The 18093-nt window shown below is 44.3% G+C and overlaps 1 protein-coding gene across 2 annotated transcripts; it reads right to left on the minus strand.

The window, feature by feature from the left end:
* Positions 1-5469: 5469 nt before the first annotated feature.
* Positions 5470-17477, minus strand: LOC106592594 (NACHT, LRR and PYD domains-containing protein 1 homolog). 2 transcript variants are annotated; one of them, XM_045712618.1, is made up of 8 exons: positions 17431-17477; positions 15735-15799; positions 15388-15602; positions 14940-15199; positions 14655-14780; positions 7947-8073; positions 7834-7863; positions 5470-5921 (listed from the first exon to the last, which is right to left on the minus strand). In XM_045712618.1, the coding sequence occupies exons 1-8, from the start codon at positions 17467-17469 to the stop codon at positions 5587-5589; spliced, it is 1197 nt and encodes a 398-aa protein (XP_045568574.1). In that variant the 5' UTR covers positions 17470-17477; the 3' UTR covers positions 5470-5586. The 2 variants fall into 2 exon arrangements, with proteins under 2 accessions (XP_045568574.1, XP_045568575.1); XM_045712619.1 differs by lacking the exon at positions 17431-17477 and adding an exon at positions 16774-16798.
* Between the last annotated feature and the right edge of the window lie 616 nt (positions 17478-18093).

Genomic DNA, 18093 nt, shown 5'->3' on the forward strand with positions numbered 1-18093 from the left:
CCCTGATCTTGATGTTAAAGTAATATTTAGATTTAAAATGCTTGAGTTATATTTAGTGTTTCGTCGAAGAAGAGGTGTATTTATATGTTCTTATCAGGTGAATGGTGTTAGAATGTAGGATCAATTTAAAAGCTTAGTAAGGCCTGAAAGATAAAAACCCCAATGTTTGAGATCTGTTATTGTGTAGCACTGGTGATTATGCCTGTCAATGCAACCACACGTTGATAAAGCATTTACAATCATCGAGAATGACACAAAAATATGTTTGAAAACATATTTCCATTGTGGTCCTCTTAAATGTTTTTCTAGTCATAGTAGGCCAGGAGGACATTGTCATAGCGTAGAGCCTTACATACTGACATGGAATATAAACCATCATTAGTCAGCTTTACACATTATTTAAATGAAGTTATGCTCGGCATGGAGTTACTGTGGTAGTTTGTTCCACTCAACAGCGCCGGTAAATAAAAAGTGTTCTTACCAGATAGACTCTTCCATTTAAAACAGGCGGTATCAGAGTCTCTGGTTCTGATGCCTTATTGGTGGACAGCTGTAATATAAATTAAATTATTAGATGGGTACCTGGGGGCTAATCTAATCTCACAATTCCACAACAAGAATAATAATAAATAATACACACAAATCTAAGTAAAGGGATGGAATAAGAATATATACATATAAAGATATGGATGAGCAATGACCGAGCGGCATAGGCAAGATGCAATAGATATATATATAAGGTATAAAATACAGTATATACATATGAGATGAGTAATGTAGGATATATGTAAACATTATTAAAGTGACTAGTTATCCATTTATTAAAGTGGCCAATGATTTTAAGTCTGTATGTAGGCAGCAGCCTCTCTGTGTTAGTGATGGCTGTTTAACAGTCTGATGGCCTTGAGAAAGAAGCTGTTTTTCAGTCTCTCGGTCCCAGCTTTGATGCACCTGTACTGACCTCGCCTTCTGGATGGTAGCGGGGTGAACAGGCAGTGGCTCTGGTGGTTGTTGTCCTTGATGATCTTTTCGGCCTTCCTGTAACATCGGGTGCTGTAGGTGTCCTGGAAGGCAGGTAGTTTGCCCCTGGTGATGCGTTGTGCAGACCTCACTACCCTCTGGAGAGCCCTGCGGTTGCGCGCGGTGCAGTTGCTGTACCAGGTGGTGATACAGCCCGACAGGATGCTCTCAATTGTGCATCTGTAAAAGTTTGTGAGGGATTTAGGTGACAAGCCATATTTCTTCAGCCTCCTGAGTTTGAAGAGGCGCCACCCTGGGAGGAAGCTGCACCCAGTACACAACCTCCCCTACCCTCTCCAGGACGCTGCAGGGCCCCACCCAGTGGCTGTCCAACTTGGGGCATCTGCCTATCTTTCCCAGACCAGCTCCCCAGCCACAAAGTGCCTTCCCTGGGTGTGCACATCATAGTTCCTCTTCTGCCTCACACCTGCACCCCACCCATAACCACATTGCTCCCCTCTCTCCCCCTCTGGCCCCACCTGGGCCAGCACCCCACCCATAACCACATTGCTCCCCTCTCTCCCCCTCTGGCCCCAGCTGGGCCAGCACCCCACCCATAACCACATTGCTCCCCTCTCTCTCCCCTCTGGCCCCACCTGGGCCAGCACCCCACCCATAACCACATTGCTCCCCTCTCTCCCCCCTCTGGCCCCAGCTGGGCCAGCACCCCACCCATAACCACATTGCTCCCCTCTCTCCCCCTCTGGCCCCAGCTGGGCCAGCACCCCACCCATAACCACATTGCTCCTCTCCCCTCTGGCCCCAGCTGGGCCAGCACCCCACCCATAACCACATTGCTCCCCTCTCTCCCCCTCTGGCCCCACCTGGGCCAGCACCCCACCCATAACCACATTGCTCCTCTCCCCCTCTGGCCCCAGCTGGGCCAGCACCCCACCCATAACCACATTGCTCCCCTCTCTCCCCCTCTGGCCCCAGCTGGGCCAGCACCCCACCCATAACCACATTGCTCACGTCTGTGTCCAGGATAAAGGGCAAGGTGAGGTCAGGGGGAGGGGGCGAGCTTGCCCTTTATCCTGGACACAGACGAGATCAGTGCACGTTTGAGGGTGTTGAAGGTCTCCTCGCACTCCACTGTCCAGGTGAAGACCTCCTCCCACTCCACTGTCCAGGTGAAGGCCTCCTCGCACTCCACTGTCCAGGTGAAGGTCTCCTCGCACTCCACTGTCCAGGTGAAGGCCTCCTCGCACTCCACTGTCCAGGTGAAGGCCTCCTCGCACTCCACTGTTCAGGTGAAGACCTCCTCCCACTCCACTGTCTAGGTGAAGGCCTCCTCGCACTCCACTGTTCAGGTGAAGGCCTCCTCGCACTCCACTGTCCAGGTGAAGACCTCCTCACACTCCACTGTCCAGGTGAAGGCCTCCTCGCACTCCACTGTCTAGGTGAAGGCCTCCTCGCACTCCACTGTCCAGGTGAAGACCTCCTCACACTCCACTGTTCAGGTGAAGGTCTCCTCACACTCCACTGTTCAGGTGAAGGCCTTGTCCTTTGACAGCAGGTGGTTCAGGGGAGCAGCGACGCTTGAGAAGCCCCGTACAAACCTCCTGTAGTACGAGGCCAGGCCCAGGAAGCCCCGTACAAACCTCCTGTAGTACGAGGCCAGGCCCAGGAAGCCCCGTACAAACCTCCTGTAGTACGAGGCCAGGCCCAGGATGCTCTTCAGCTGTTGCTGATCGTTGGGGGTGGGCCAGTCTCGGACAGCTCCCACCTTGTCCTCCATTGTGCTGACACCCTCCTCCCCCACTTGGTGGCCCAAGAAGGACACCTCTCTCCTCATGAAGTGTCACTTCTCGGGGTGGAGCTTCAGGCCTGCGGCAGCCACCCTCTCCATCACACACCGTAGCGCCCCCAGGGCTGACTGGAAGGAGCTGCCATGGGCCATGACTTTTAATGCTGTTAACAAATGTCAAAGCTATAATATTATTTGTGATATAAATACGATGGATTTTTTTGCTTTTTTTCATACATTCTAAGTCTGCTAATATTTCCTCATAAAATGTTACGAATTTGAGTTTGAAAAAAATCACACTCATCATTTTGGGACTTTTATTTTGAAGGAATATCTCCGCGGTCACGGGCCTTATTTCTTGCTAAGTCTTCTTACTGGCAGAACGGAGGTGAAGCAAAGTAGCGGCACCATTGATCTATAATAAGAGAGACCCTTTCCTCTGCTTCCTTATAAATGGACTTCCTGTTTAAACAGTGGGCGGATTCAACACCTATAGGTTTATTTGTTGATATTTATGTCATGCAAAGTCTTCATATACTTCATTCAGCCTATAAATTAAGATTCTAACTAGTAAAAGTGCAGTTACATTTTTTATTTAACGATTAGATTTAATTAGGTGATGTTTAGCAGTGTAACCAGGAGGGGGCAGTGTGACACAACAACCAGGTTTGGCAGAAGGACTCCAGACCAGTGGTCCCTGGGGGTGGTGCAGCTGGTCCACAATTATTTTTAGATTGTAGTATTTTATTATTAAAAAATAATTGCAGTATGGAGTATTAATGGTATTATAAGCTATTTTACGTTCTTTTTCACAATGCAAATAGTTTATTATAATAATAATAACAATAATAATAATAATAGGCCTGTACAGGCCTTGTTACATTCACATGTATTGATAGGATTTGACCATCAATATATTTGATGTGAAAAAAAATCAGCGACTCTGTGAATGGTTGTCGTCAAGAGCTTTTGACGGTGATTTGATGGTCTCCAGAATGGAAAAGGTTGGAAACCGCTGAGCTAGTCAGTCACATCTGTGTGGTAACATGATAGGAGATACTACTGGCAGTGCAGGCTTTTGCTCTGACCCTGCTCTAACACACCTGATTCTACTAATCAATCTAATCAGAACCTTGACTGGCAGAATGAGGTGTGTTAGAGCAGGGCTGAAGCAAAAGCCTGCAGACCCAGTAGCTCTCTGGGAGGAGGGTTGGTATCACCAAGATCACTTAGGTTCATACGGAATCAACTAGCTTTCTGATTGGTTTACCGGCCATCAACTAGCTTTCTGATTGGTTACCTCACATATAAAGCAAGTTTAATGCCATAAGCAGATTTCCTGTGTGGGTAGTGATGTTGTCAACTGTAATCTGATTGGATCTTGGTCACCCCTTTTATATTCTTTGGTGTGTGTAGTCAGTAGGCGTGAGTGGATGTGTTCATAGATGATGATAATGATGGGTGTTGAGAGGTGCCAAAATAAATGAACACAAAGAAGCCCCAAAATGCCAAAACCAACAGTGTGTCTGCATTAAGTCTCCTCGATGTATGGGGGGAGCACAGTGTCATGTCTTTGGCATCATTAAAACTGAAGACATATTTATAACTCTCTGTAATTGTTATTACGCGATTAACTGATTAATCATGTAACTGTAATTAACTAGGAAGTCGGGGCACCAAGGAAAATATTCAGATTACAAAGTTTTCCTAATATAACTTTCAGATATTTGTAATATCTGATCAATTAGTCTTCTGATTAATGACGTATTCTTTACCTCGTCAGTCTCATTCCAAACGTCGTAAATTGTTGGTTATCTGCACGAACCCAGTCTTCACTATGAGTCATCCATACATCAATTGTCTTAAAATTATTTATTTACTAACTAAGTAATTCACAGAAATACATAACAAACAGTAGATATGTTTACAAAGAAATGCTAGAGGAATGTGCCCTAGTGGGCTAAACCGGAATGGCGGCTTGTTAGACAAAAGGGAGTGGGGGTCAGCTGAGAAGGCACTACAGAGTTGATAATTATAACAATTGAAATGCTAATCCTTTGCACATGAACGCTCACTCATTCGGGAACAATTGCAATCAATATATATCTCTCAAATTAACATCATTACATAGCATCCCATCATATCACAAATAGCTTTATCCTTATTCATTCATTTTATACAACCATTAGATGTAAGTCTCACAACTGAGGCTATTATATAAACAGCGCCATGGTAATGTGGCCGTATTGTCTCTCATGAGTTTCACAAAATTGTACCAAACGGACCAGTTCGTAGCTGGATTCTTCACCAATCTTTTATACCTTCTCCAGAACATAGATGTCGTTCGGTTCTCCAGTTCTGTGAGGTGGAAGAACTCCTTTGTTCTCTATGAAACCCACTCTGTCTCTATACTGTGGCCATGAGGAGAGATTCTCCTCATGGGAATTTACGACCTCTTCTGACCACAGCAGCCTGGGTCAGGAGTATAGAGGTTGGGGGATGGTACATAGAAAAGGCTGGTGCAGCGGGAGGGGGGGTCAACTGTGCTCGCTGTACCCAAAGAGGGCAACGTCATGACACCAGATGTCCCATTTTGCTGACGACCCTCCCAGCTCCGCCCACCATCATCCTATTAAGGAAAACAAGAGCAAAGAGAAAGAATTCTGCAAAGTGGGAGGGTCGTCACAGTAACAGAGTGTGTGACAGAGTTTTTTGACTCCGTTACTGTCCATTCTAGCATTAGGTTGGTACCCCAACACTGTTACTATCCATTCTACCATTAGGTTGGTACCCCAACACTGTTACTATCCATTCTACCATTAGGTTGGTACTCCAACACTGTTGATCTGAAGCTCTGTGTAAAGACAGGGGTCCAGCTCCCCAAGAAGGTTGATCATCCTGGAACATGACTCAGTTCCTTTTCTCAACACCATGTCGATGATGTCACGTGCCTTCTCTGTCCTCTCAGCTATCACCTTCACGGACTCCATTTCCTCCTGGTTGATGACTGTGTGTTGCAGGAGTCCGTCCAGCAGTTCATTCAGGACAGCTCTTGACACTCGTTTCACAAACTTTGTCCGTACAGAACGCAGCTGCTGCTCTGCAGAACCAGTCAGACTGCTCTCAGCCGGACGCCCTGCCCCCGACACAGCACCTGAGAGAGTCAGGTTACAAAATAACTACATTTGTACATTTACATTTAAGTAATTTAGAAACAGACACTTTCCTCCTAAAATAACAAGTATTGAGAAAAATATATATTTTACAATAACGACCTGCATCAGTGAAAATATGACATTCACATTTAAGGCCGGTTTCACAGACATAGAAAAACAGTCTGGGTCATTCAGAACCAGGATAATCTACATTAACCTGTTAGGGCTAGGGGGCAGTATTTACACGGCCGGATAAAAAAACGTACCCAATTTAATCTGGTTATTACTACTGCCCAGAAACTAGAATATGCATATAATTATTGGCTTTGGATAGAAAACACCCTAAAGTTTCTAAAACTGTTTGAATGGTATCTGTGAGTATAACAGAACTCATATGGCAGGCAAAAACCTGAGAAAATTCTGTACAGGAAGTGCCCTCTCTGACCATTCCTTGGGCTTCTTGACTCTTTTTATTGAAAACTTAGGATCTTTGCTGTAACGTGACACTTCCTACGGCTCCCATAGGCTCTCAGAACCCGGGAAAAAGCTGAATGATGTCGAGGCAGCCCCTGGCTGAAAAACATTAGCGCCTTTGGTAAGTGGTCTATCAGAGGACAATGAGACTGAGGCGCGTGCACGAGGCGACCCCATGTTTTTATTTCCTCTCTCTTTGTACTAAAACACGGTTTCCCGGTCAGAATATTATCGCTTTTTTACGAGAAAAATGGCATAAAAATTGATTTTAAACAGCGGTTGACATGCTTCGAAGTACGGTAATGGAATATTTAGAATGTTTTTGTCACGAAACGCGTCGGGCGCTTCACCCTTCGGATAGTGTCTTGAACGCACGAACAAAACAGAGGATATTTTAACATAACTAACATTTGTTATTGAAGTAGAAGTCCTGGGAGTGCATTCTGACAAAGAACAGCAAAGGTAATAACATTTTTCTTATAGTAAATCTGACTTTGGTGAGTGCCAAACTTGGTGGGTGTCTAAATAGCTAGCCCTGTGATGCCGGGCTATGTACTTAGAATATTGCAAAATGTGCTTTCACCGAAAAGCTATTTTAAAATCGGACATAGCGAGTGCATAGAGGAGTTCTGTATCTATAATTTTTAAAATAATTGTTATGTTTTTTGTGAACGTTTATTGTGAGTAATTTAGTAAATTCACCGGAAGTTTGCGGGGGGTATGCTAGTTCTGAACGTCACATACTAATGTAAAAAGCTGGTTTTTGATATAAATATGAACTTGATTGAACAAAACATGCATGTATTGTATAACATAATGTCCTAGGCGTGTCATCTGATGAAGATCATCAAAGGTTAGTTCTGCATTTAGCTGTGGTTTGGGTTTATGTGACATTATATGCTAGCTTGAAAAATGGGTGTCTGATTATTTCTGGCTGGGTACTCTGCTGACATAATCTAATGTTTTGCTTTCGTTGTAAAGCCTTTTTGAAATCGGACAGTGTGGTTAGATTAACGAGAGTCTTGTCTTTAAAATGGTGTAAAATAGTCATATGTTTGAGAAATTGAAGTAATAGCATTTCTAAGGTATTTGAATAACGCGCCACAGGATTCCACTGGCTGTTATGTAGGTGGGACGATTTCGTCCCACCTTCCCTAGAGTGGTTAAGTTCTGGAGGAGATGTCATTGGGTCATTCAGAACCAGGCTAATCTACATCAAGTCCTGGAGGAGATGTCATTGGGTCATTCAGAACCAGGTTAATCTACATCAAGTCCTGGAGGAGATGTCATTGGGTCATTCAGAACCAGGCTAATCTACATCAAGTCCTGGAGGAGATGTCATTGTTCTTGAAAACAATCAGAACTAGTCCAGGTCCTATAATAAACCATGTTGACTGGCCCTCATGTCATTGGTTTGTATCTCTCATGTTTACTTACTAGTTGAATGGGTTTCAGTGATGTATTCATCTGAAAGAAACAACATGAGGTTATATCACTCTAAATAGCATCTGGTACAAAAGTACAAAGTGATAATTGACATGTGCTCCTACCTTTTGGTACATTTTCTTTCCATACTATCCTCTCATCATCACCGATTAACTCCATCTCAATCCCTGTAATTTTCATAACCGCCCTGAAAAAGCTTGGTGTGTTGTCTCTATGTATGAGCTGAATCTTCTGGAGAGAGTGAGAGAGAAAGAGTTTAAAAAAAAACATTATTGGGTCTGGGAACCCACAACAAACAAAAACATGGTTAAACATCAATTAAAAACACAACACCAAATCTTCCTCCACAGTAACTCAACACAACAGCCTCTGAATACCCCATATACTCAAACAGATCAATGTTAATCATTTTGTAACAGATAAACTCAACCCTCAGTCTGGCTGCCAACATCTCCTCCAGCATTCCCACCACGTCCACAGACCCCTGTCCTCGAATACTGTTCTTTCATGTCTTCCATGTTGTTAATTTAGCTGTCCCTGACACAAAGTTAAGAGAACTACAGCCCTTCTACTAAACCTGGACTTTGTCCTAAATATAAACATTTGGGAAGAGAAAACCTCTCCTAGAGCTGAGAACCAACCAGTGATCAGGTCAATCATCCCCACAACCTGGGACACTGTAAGAACAGATGTACCAGAGTTTCAGACTCAGAATGGACACCCCTCCCCAACATGACAAACTCTCCAAGTCTGCATAACAGACTCATAGAATGGAGTCAGGCCAGACAAAATCACCCCCCTCCAGCTTTAAGAGGAAAGGGTGCTTGTCTAAGCCCAAACAGCCTGCTCTCCTCATCACTGTGTAGACTGTATCCACCCAGCTAGAACCATCACTGTACAACAGTCTCTGGGCTGCTTGAAGCCAGAAAGCCATGATCCTAGAAGAGATGTCCACCAGGCCTTGTCCACCCTCGTGCAGTGGCAGGTACAGGGCTGCAGCTTTAATCCAATGTTGTCCCGACCAGAAGAAATGGACAGCTCTTGTATCAGGTGGCTGTAAAATCATTAGTCTGTGCCACAGAGTAGAGGTGGCTAGGTTATTATCTACCAGCACCCTTCCCCTATAAGACAGCTGGGGTACCACCCATTTCCACCTAGACAATCTGGAACACACCTTCACTACATCATCCCAGTTCTATTTCTGAACGACATCGGAGCCTAGAAAAAGTCTTCATCCCAATCGTGGATTGGACCCTATCTGAAGCTGACCTGCCCACAGTGAATCACTCCTTCCCCAATTAACTCTACCTGAGGAGGCCCCCTCACACACCTTTAGAGCGTTTGAGAGAACCTTAACATCCTCACCCCCTGTAATAAAAACTGTCACGTCATCTGCATACGCAGACAGTGCTATCATGGGACCCTTCATAACCCCTGGCACAGAGAAACCAGTAAGCCTCGCTCTTAAAAAACAAAGCATTGGTTCAATTGCCAGACAATATAACTGTCCTGAAGTTGGGCATCCCTGCCTAATACCCCTATGGACAGGGATGGGGCAACTCAACCCAACCCCCCACCTTCATCATACATGAGGCCCCAGCATACAGTAAACTCATCCAAGACAAAAAAACATCCCCAAACCCAAAGGCTTTCATTGTTTTGAACAAGTACTGGTGGTCCACACAGTCAAAAGCCTTCTCCTGATCCAAAGAAAGTAAACCCACATTCACATCAGACAGTTTACAAACATCTAAAACATCTCTTATCAGAAACAAGTTCTCAACGATAGAGCGGTCAGGTACACAGTCAGACTGGTCCTTGTGGACCAACAGCCCCAGATATTCTTTCAACCTGTTTGAGAGACACTTAGATATCATTTTATATTCTGCACACAGCAATGCAACAGGTCACCAGTTTTTTTTTAAAGGGCCAAATCCCCCTTTTTGGCAACAATGAAAGCACAGCACGTTGACAGGATACAGGAAGAGAATCCTCATGAAAAGATTCACACACCACTTCATAAAAATCCCCCCCAATAGACAGCTGGGGTAGCACCCCAGTGCTTATAGAACTCAGATGGTAAACCATCGATGCCAGGGGCTCCGGGGTCTCTCTGAGTGAGCAACTTCAATTCAATAGATTTGATGCCCTGTTCAAGGACCCTGATAGTCTCTTTAACTTCAATACTAGACAGAGCAGTACACTGTTGACAAGACACACATATTTGGGCCTTCCCAACCTCCCACCATTGTCTCAAGGATTCAAAATTCTAATTAATAACCCTCAATTTTTCCCAGAACAACGAAAACTTTCCCCAAAACATGACGTCATGTAATATCTTCACATTAAAATACCAATATGGTGATGACCTTAATAACAGGACAAGTGAATATCAACAGTAACAATATGGTGATCAGAAAAACCATCAGGAGTAATGTCACCTTACAACCCTACTACAGTATAGCTCAGATACATATAACCTGTCTAACCTTGCTGCACCGACACCACCTTCATTAACTACTACAGTAGTGATCAGATACATACAACCTGTCTAACCTTGCTGCACTGACACCACCTTCATTAACTACTACAGTAGTGCTCAGATACATACAACCTGTCTAACCTTGCTGCACTGACACCACCTTCATTAACTACTACAGTAGTGCTCAGATACATACAACCTGTCTAACCTTGCTGCACCGACACCACCTTCATTAACTACTACAGTAGTGCTCAGATACATACAACCTGTCTAACCTTGCTGCACTGACACCAGCTTCATTAACTACTACAGTAGAGCTCAGATACATACAACCTGTCTATCCTTGCTGCACTGACACCACCTTCATTAACTACTACAGTAGTGATCAGATACATACAACCTGTCTAACCTTGCTGCACTGACACCACCTTCATTAACTACTACAGTAGAGCTCAGATACATACAACCTGTCTAACCTTGCTGCACCGACACCACCTTCATTAACTACTACAGTAGTGATCAGATACATACAACCTGTCTAACCTTGCTGCACTGACACCACCTTCATTAACTTTTAATCATGTGTACTGCCTAACTTTTTCATTTCTTACTCTCCCCATATCAGAAAGCTCAAACTCAGTTAGTAGACCAGACAGACAAGTAGCTGACCGCAGGTGAGGTTCTTCAGCAGTGCGATCAACAGTAAAATCCATTGTACCATTCCAGTCTCCCCCTAAAACCATACACCCCTCTTGGTCACACTGTCTTAAGGTTTCCTTTATTTGATCAAATACAGCAATACGCTCTCTACCCTCATTAGGAGCAGAAACAATACAAAAAAAACATTGACCAATAAAACCCAACCCTTGACAATCTCTAGATACCACAGTCACCCTTAAGCCTGAGGAAAACTAAATTGCCGTCCCAGCACTGAAAGTAGTACTATGACTGAGTATATGCTGCCCCTCCCACCATATTCCCCAGTCAACCTCATTAGCTTCATCACTATGTATCTCCTGTTGAAAAACTATATTAAGCCTTTTCTGTTTTATTACTTCTAATACCCAGGCCAATTTAACAGATTTCCCAAAATCTGGTCCAGGAACCCATTTACCTCACCTAGATTGTGAATTGAGTCATCGCCAGCTGCTATCAGCTGAAATATCCATATCCTTCTTCTGATCCTCCTCAACTGAGGCCACAGACCCCTGACTTCCCTCTGCTACATCCATCTCAACACACCATTTAAAAAAAATGTTGAACCAGGAACAGATATAGCCCTTGGTTCTCTCCAGACACTGCCCTTGACCAGCACAAAAATATCCTGTGGTGTTCTGCATTAGCATCGAATAGCCCCCGTGATATGCAACTTTTCAGGGAAGTTAGGAACCAATATTCACAGGCAGTTAGGAAAGCTAAGGCTAGATTTTTCAAGCGGAAATGTTCATCCTGTAGCATAAACTCAAAAAAGTTCAGGGACACTAAAGTCCATGGAGAATAAGAGCACCTTCTCCCAGCTGCCTACTGCACTGAGGCTAGGAAACTCTGTCACCACCAATAAATCCACTATAATTGAGAATTTCAATAAGCATTTTTCTACGGCTGGCCATGCTTTCCACCTGGCTACCCCTACCTCGATCATCAGCCCTGCCCCCCCCCCCAGAGCAAGTCGCCCAAGCCTCCCCATTTCTCCTTCACCCAAATCCAGATAGCTGATGTTCTGAAAGAGCTGCAAAATCGGGACCCGTACAAATCAGCCAGGCTAGACAATCTGGACCCTCTCTTTCTAAAATTATCTGCCGAAATTATTACCAGCCTGTTCAACCTCTTTTGTATCGTCTGAGATTCCCAAAGATTGGAAAGCTGCCGCGGTCATCCCCCTCTTCAAAGGGGGTGACACTCTAGACCCAAAATGTTATAGACCTATATCCATCCTGCCCTGCCTTTCTAAAGTCTTCGAAAGCCAAGTTAACAAACAGATTACCGGCCATTTCGAATCCCACCGTACCTTCTCCGCTATGCAATCTGGTTTTAGAGCTGGTCATGGGTGCACCTCAGCCACGCTCAAGGACCTAAATGATATCATAACCGCCATCGATAAGACATTACTGTGCAGCCATATTCATTGACCTGGCCAAGGCTTTCGACTCTGTCAATCACCACATCCTCATCGGCAGACTCAACAGCCTTGGTTTCTCAAATGATTGCCTCGCCTGGTTCACCAACTACTTCTCTGATAGAGTTCAGTGTGTCAAATCGGAGGGCCTGTTGTCCGGGCCTCTGACAGTCTCTATGGGGGTGCCACAGGCTTAAATTCTCAGGCCAACTCTCTTCTCTGTACACATCAATGATGTCCCTCTTGCTGCTGGTGATTCTCTGATCCACCTCTATGCAGACGACACCATTCTGGATACCTCTGGCCCTTTTGGACACTGTGTTAACTAACCTCCAGACGAGCTTCAATGCCATACAACTCTCCTTCCGTGGCCTCCAACTGCTCTTAAATACAAGTAAAACTAAATGCATGCTCTTCAACCGATCGCTGCCCGCACCTGCCCGCCCGTCCAGCATCACTACGCTGGACGGTTCTGACTTAGAATATGTGGGCAACTACAAATACCTAGGTGTCTGGTTAGACTGTAAACTCTCCTTCCAGACTCACATTAAGCATCTCCAATCCAAAGTTAAATCTAGAATTGGCTTCCCTATTTCGCAACAAAACATCCTTCACTCATGCTGCCAAACATACCCTCATAAAACTGACCATCCTACCGATCCTTGACTTCGGTGATGTCATTTATAAAATAGCCTCCAACACTCTACTCAGCAAACTGGATGCAGTCTATAACAGTGCCATCCGTTTTGTCACCTACCCACCACTGCGACCTGTACGCTCTCGTTGGCTGGACCTCGCTTCATACTCGTCGCCAAACCCACTGGCTCCAGGTCATCTATAAGTCTCTGCTAGGTAAAGCCCTGCCTTATCTCAGCTCACTGGTCACCATAGCAGCACCCACCCGTAGCACGCGCTCCAGCAGGTATATCTCACTGGTCACCCCCAAAGCCAATTCTTCCTTTGGCCGCCTTTCCTTCCAGTTCTCTGCTGCCAATGACTGGAACGAACTGCAAGAATCACTGATGCTGGAGACTCATATCTCCCTCACTAGCTTTAAGCACCAGCTGTCAGAGCAGCTCACATATCACTGCACCTGTACATAGCCCATCTGTAAATAGCCTACCCAACACCTCATCCCCATACTGTATTTATTCATTTATCTTTCTCCTTTGCACCCCAGTATCTCCACTTGCATATTCATCTTATGCACATCTACCATTCCAGTGTTTAATTGCTATATTGTAATTATTTTGCCACTATGGCCTATTTATTGCCTTACCTCTCTTATCCTACCTCATTTGCACACTGTATATAGACTTTTTCTACTGTATTATTGACTGTATGTTTGTTTTATTCCATGTGTAACTCTGTGTTGTTGTATGTGTCGAACTGCTTTGCTTTATCTTGACCAGGTCGCAATTGTAAATGAGAACTTGTTCTCAACTAGCCTACCTGGTCAAATAAAGGTGAAATAAAAATAAAATAAAACCTCCCCACTTGTATCACATCACTAGTACCGGTCATCTCCTCCACTGACTGGTAGACTAGCCCCACCTGAACCCCATTACTAGTAGTGGACATCTCCTCCACTGACTGGTAGACTAGCCCCACCTGAACCCCCTCCTGTACCCCATTACTAGTAGTGGACATCTCCTCCACTACCTGGGAGACTAGCCCCACCTGAACCCCCTCCTGTACCCCATTACTAGTAGTGGACATCTCCTCCACTACCTGGGAGACTAGCCCCACCTGAACCCCCTCCTGTACCCCATTACTAGTAGTGGACATCTCCTCCACTGACTGGTAGACTAGCTCCACCTGAACCCCATCCTGTACCCCATTACTAGTAGTGGACATCTCCTCCACTACCTGGGAGACTAGCCCCACCTGAACCCCCTCCTGTACCCCATTACTAGTAGTGGACATCTCCTCCACTGACTGGTAGACTAGCTCCACCTGAACCCCATCCTGTACCCCATTACTAGTAGTGGACATCTCCTCCACTACCTGGGAGACTAGCCCCACCTGAACCCCCTCCTGTACCCCATTACTAGTAGCATAGAGATAGAGAGAGATGTGACAGAGAACGAGACAGAGATGTGACAGAGAGAGAGACAGAGAGAGAGAGATGTGACAGAGAGAGAGACAGAGAGATGTGACAGAGAGATGTAACTTAAATGTCAGATTCATGTTCTTATTCTACTGAAACTGTACCTGTGGATTGATGGAGGTAGAACAGGGAATGTTCAGTCTGAAGGAACTATTCAGTTTTAGGGACTGCTCTGGATTTGTGATGAGAATCCTTTTAGACCCTTCAGACATTTCCTGTTGTTTCACAGCCTGCGACACGAGGCATGGAATACCCAGCCAGTCAATGTATAGTCTAATTCAAACATTATTCAGAAAACTAGCAACACACTATTCTCTTCATTTAATGAGTGTCAACATAAACTGCACCACTGGTTAGTTAAGGTAATCTCTAAAATAATGGTCCCTCACCTGTATTTGGCCGCGGTTACTGGGGAACAGGTATAGGCGAGAAATTAATGTTTCCCTTTTCACTGTCAGATAGAGCATCAGCTCACAGTGGACATCTACTTTCCAAGAAAATATATATCTCAGTATAATAGAGAAAGCTGAGAACTTGGGATGGAGAATCTTAGCATGGAATCTGGTGACCTCATGCACTTCCTCTAAAGACACTCCATGTTCCTCTACATGAAGAATCTTCATCTTATTCCTCAGGGAAGGGTTGGTCCCTGAACAACACAATAAAAAGGAGGCAGAAAGACAAATATTGTATTATTCATCCAACTAAAACACAAAGAATATGCAGTACCAGATCACAGTAAACTCAAACTCCCAGAATAGCTCATTCATTCATTCAGGAAGTGAAACTCAGTTACATGGAAATGTCTTTCTGAATACTATTTCTATATGGTTTTACCTAAACAGACAAAGTGTGGCAGATGAACTTCCTCCAGTTCACCTAACTCCATAGTGATGTCCAGCAATGGACCACCTTGTGTGTACTGCATGTCTTTCAGAAGATGACTGTAGGGATCCCAGTTCCTGAAGTGATACTTCAGAATGACAAATCTCTCACACAGCCAGCGGAGCCCAGACACTGTGCACTCATAACTCCCTTTGGGTGTCCTGTGTCTGAGGGAAACAACAAGATATGGTAGAGAGGGTCAATGGTCAAATGGAGAGGTTGGATTAGAAGACTATTCCCAAAGGTAATGGGGAAATACACTAGCAAGTAGAATGAAATGTTAAAAGTAGTTATTTTACCTGAACATTGTCACTCCCTGGACAGTGGAAGTCAAGGGTTCAATCTGAAGCCAGTGTGTGGAGTCCTGAACAAGAGCAAGCATGTCAGTAATACATATGGGGCCAGCTTCCTGGACACAGATTGAGTCTAGTGCTGGATTTAAAGCATGCTCAATGGAAGTTTCAATATAAAGTTCTTTAAGGTCCAGGACTTGGCTTAATCTGTGTCCGGGAAACTGGCCCATTAATAAAAGTAACTAATCTAATGTATGTATTCAATGTTCCATGGAATGCTGGTGAATTATCAATTAAACTGTCTAATGACAAAATATGACAACATCTAAAATCCTGCATGCCTACAAGCAGAACACAGGACTGTCTATATCCCAGTATGAATGGTTGGTCAGTACACACCTGGCTTTGAGACTGTGTTAATATTACTAAAGCAGAACACAGGACTGTCTATATCCCAGTATGAATGGTTGGTCAGTACACACCTGGCTTTGAGACTGTGTTTATATTACTAAAGCAGAACACAGGTCTGTCTATATCCCAGTATGAATGGTTGGTCAGTACACACCTGGCTTTGAGACTGTGTTTATATTACTAAAGCAGAACACAGGACTGTCTATATCCCAGTATGAATGGTTGGTCAGTACACACCTGGCTTTGAGACTGTGTTTATATTACTAAAGCAGAACACAGGACTGTCTATATCCCAGTATGAATGGTTGGTCAGTACACACCTGGCTTTGAGACTGTGTTTATATTACTAAAGCAGAACACAGGACTGTCTATATCCCAGTATGAATGGTTGGTCAGTACACACCTGGCTTTGAGACTGTGTTTATATTACTAAAGCAGAACACAGGACTGTCTATATCCCAGTATGAATGGTTGGTCAGTACACACCTGGCTTTGAGACTGTGTTTATATTACTAAAGCAGAACACAGGACTGTCTATATCACAGTATGAATGGTTGGTCAGTACACACCAGGCTTTGAGACTGTGCCTGACTCCTGCAGGTATGTAAAAGTAAGAATTGACATTATGACTTACCTCAACATTGTCACAAGTCTTACAGCTCTGAGGAATCCCTGAAGTCAAAAGTAGTTGTTATTTAAAATTGACAATCTCATGGAATAATTAATTAATAATTATTAAATAGACTTTTAATAAAAATGAATATAAGTGAGCAACAGTCTCAGAATGTACACTCATTAGCATACCATAATCTGACATTAGTGTTATATTAATTAATGTTTGTGGAAGCAGGAAACAACATCGTTCTGGTCCATGTTTTGTAGATGTTGGGGGTCTGATTTCTGGTAGATCCTAGGATGAGAGCTTAAAGGTAGAGTCAGATAAATGATGACGTACAAGCAGCACCACAGATATTGTGATGAGCAAGATGCCTGACTTCTCTCACACACAGTATCTGCCCATGTGGAAGGGTTCTCTTCACTCTCTTACAGCGTGGTAACCACGGAAACAAAACAGTGGTCTAGCCTTGCGGTACAACGCTCTTAGTTGTTGTAGAAATTGACCCTCTAAACTGTTTGCTTTGTGCATCTACGTTATAATCGCTGACTCTACCTTTAAGTTTGTTTTGACAATAGATCATGATTGTGGATTGTGTTCTTTGTCTGGGACTCAACTATAATGAATGCTTTAAAAGTATTTTGATTTAACAAACAATTATCAGTTAACACTCACATTTCTCAGGTCCAGGCTTGATACAACTCTCTCCACCATGGTCTCTGGTGTCCTCAGGTCCAGGCTTGATCCAACTCTCTCCACCATGGTCTCTGGTGTCCTCAGGTCCAGGCTTGATCCAACTCTCTCCACCATGGTTTCCGGTGTCCTCAGGTCCAGGCTTGATCCAACTCTCTCCACCATGGTCTCTGGTGTTCTCAGGTCCAGGCTTGATCCAACTCTCTCCACCATGGTCTCCGGTGTCCTCAGGTCCAGGCTTGATACAACTCTCTCCACCATGGTCTCTGGTGTTCTCAGGTCCAGGCTTGATACAACTCTCTCCACCATGGTCTCCGGTGTCCTCAGGTCCAGGCTTGATACAACTCTCTCCACCATGGTCTCCGGTGTCCTCAGGTCCAGGCTTGATACAACTCTCTCCACCATGGTCTCTGGTGTCCTCAGGTCCAGGCTTGATCCAACTCTCTCCACCATGGTCTCTGGTGTTGGTAAAGCAGAAGGATAGACTGTTAGTAAACTAAATACAACTTATAAAGGCTTTATATAGCATACATACAGTCTTCATAACAATACAACAAGTGCATAAAGGGTGACAGAACAGCTCCCTATGTAGGGTGCATTGTGAAATGTGACATAACATACTATGTCAACTTCAAAATGTGGTCC

The sequence above is a fragment of the Salmo salar genome, unplaced genomic scaffold (assembly GCF_905237065.1).
Source record: "Salmo salar unplaced genomic scaffold, Ssal_v3.1, whole genome shotgun sequence".
NCBI classification, from domain to species: domain Eukaryota; kingdom Metazoa; phylum Chordata; class Actinopteri; order Salmoniformes; family Salmonidae; genus Salmo; species Salmo salar.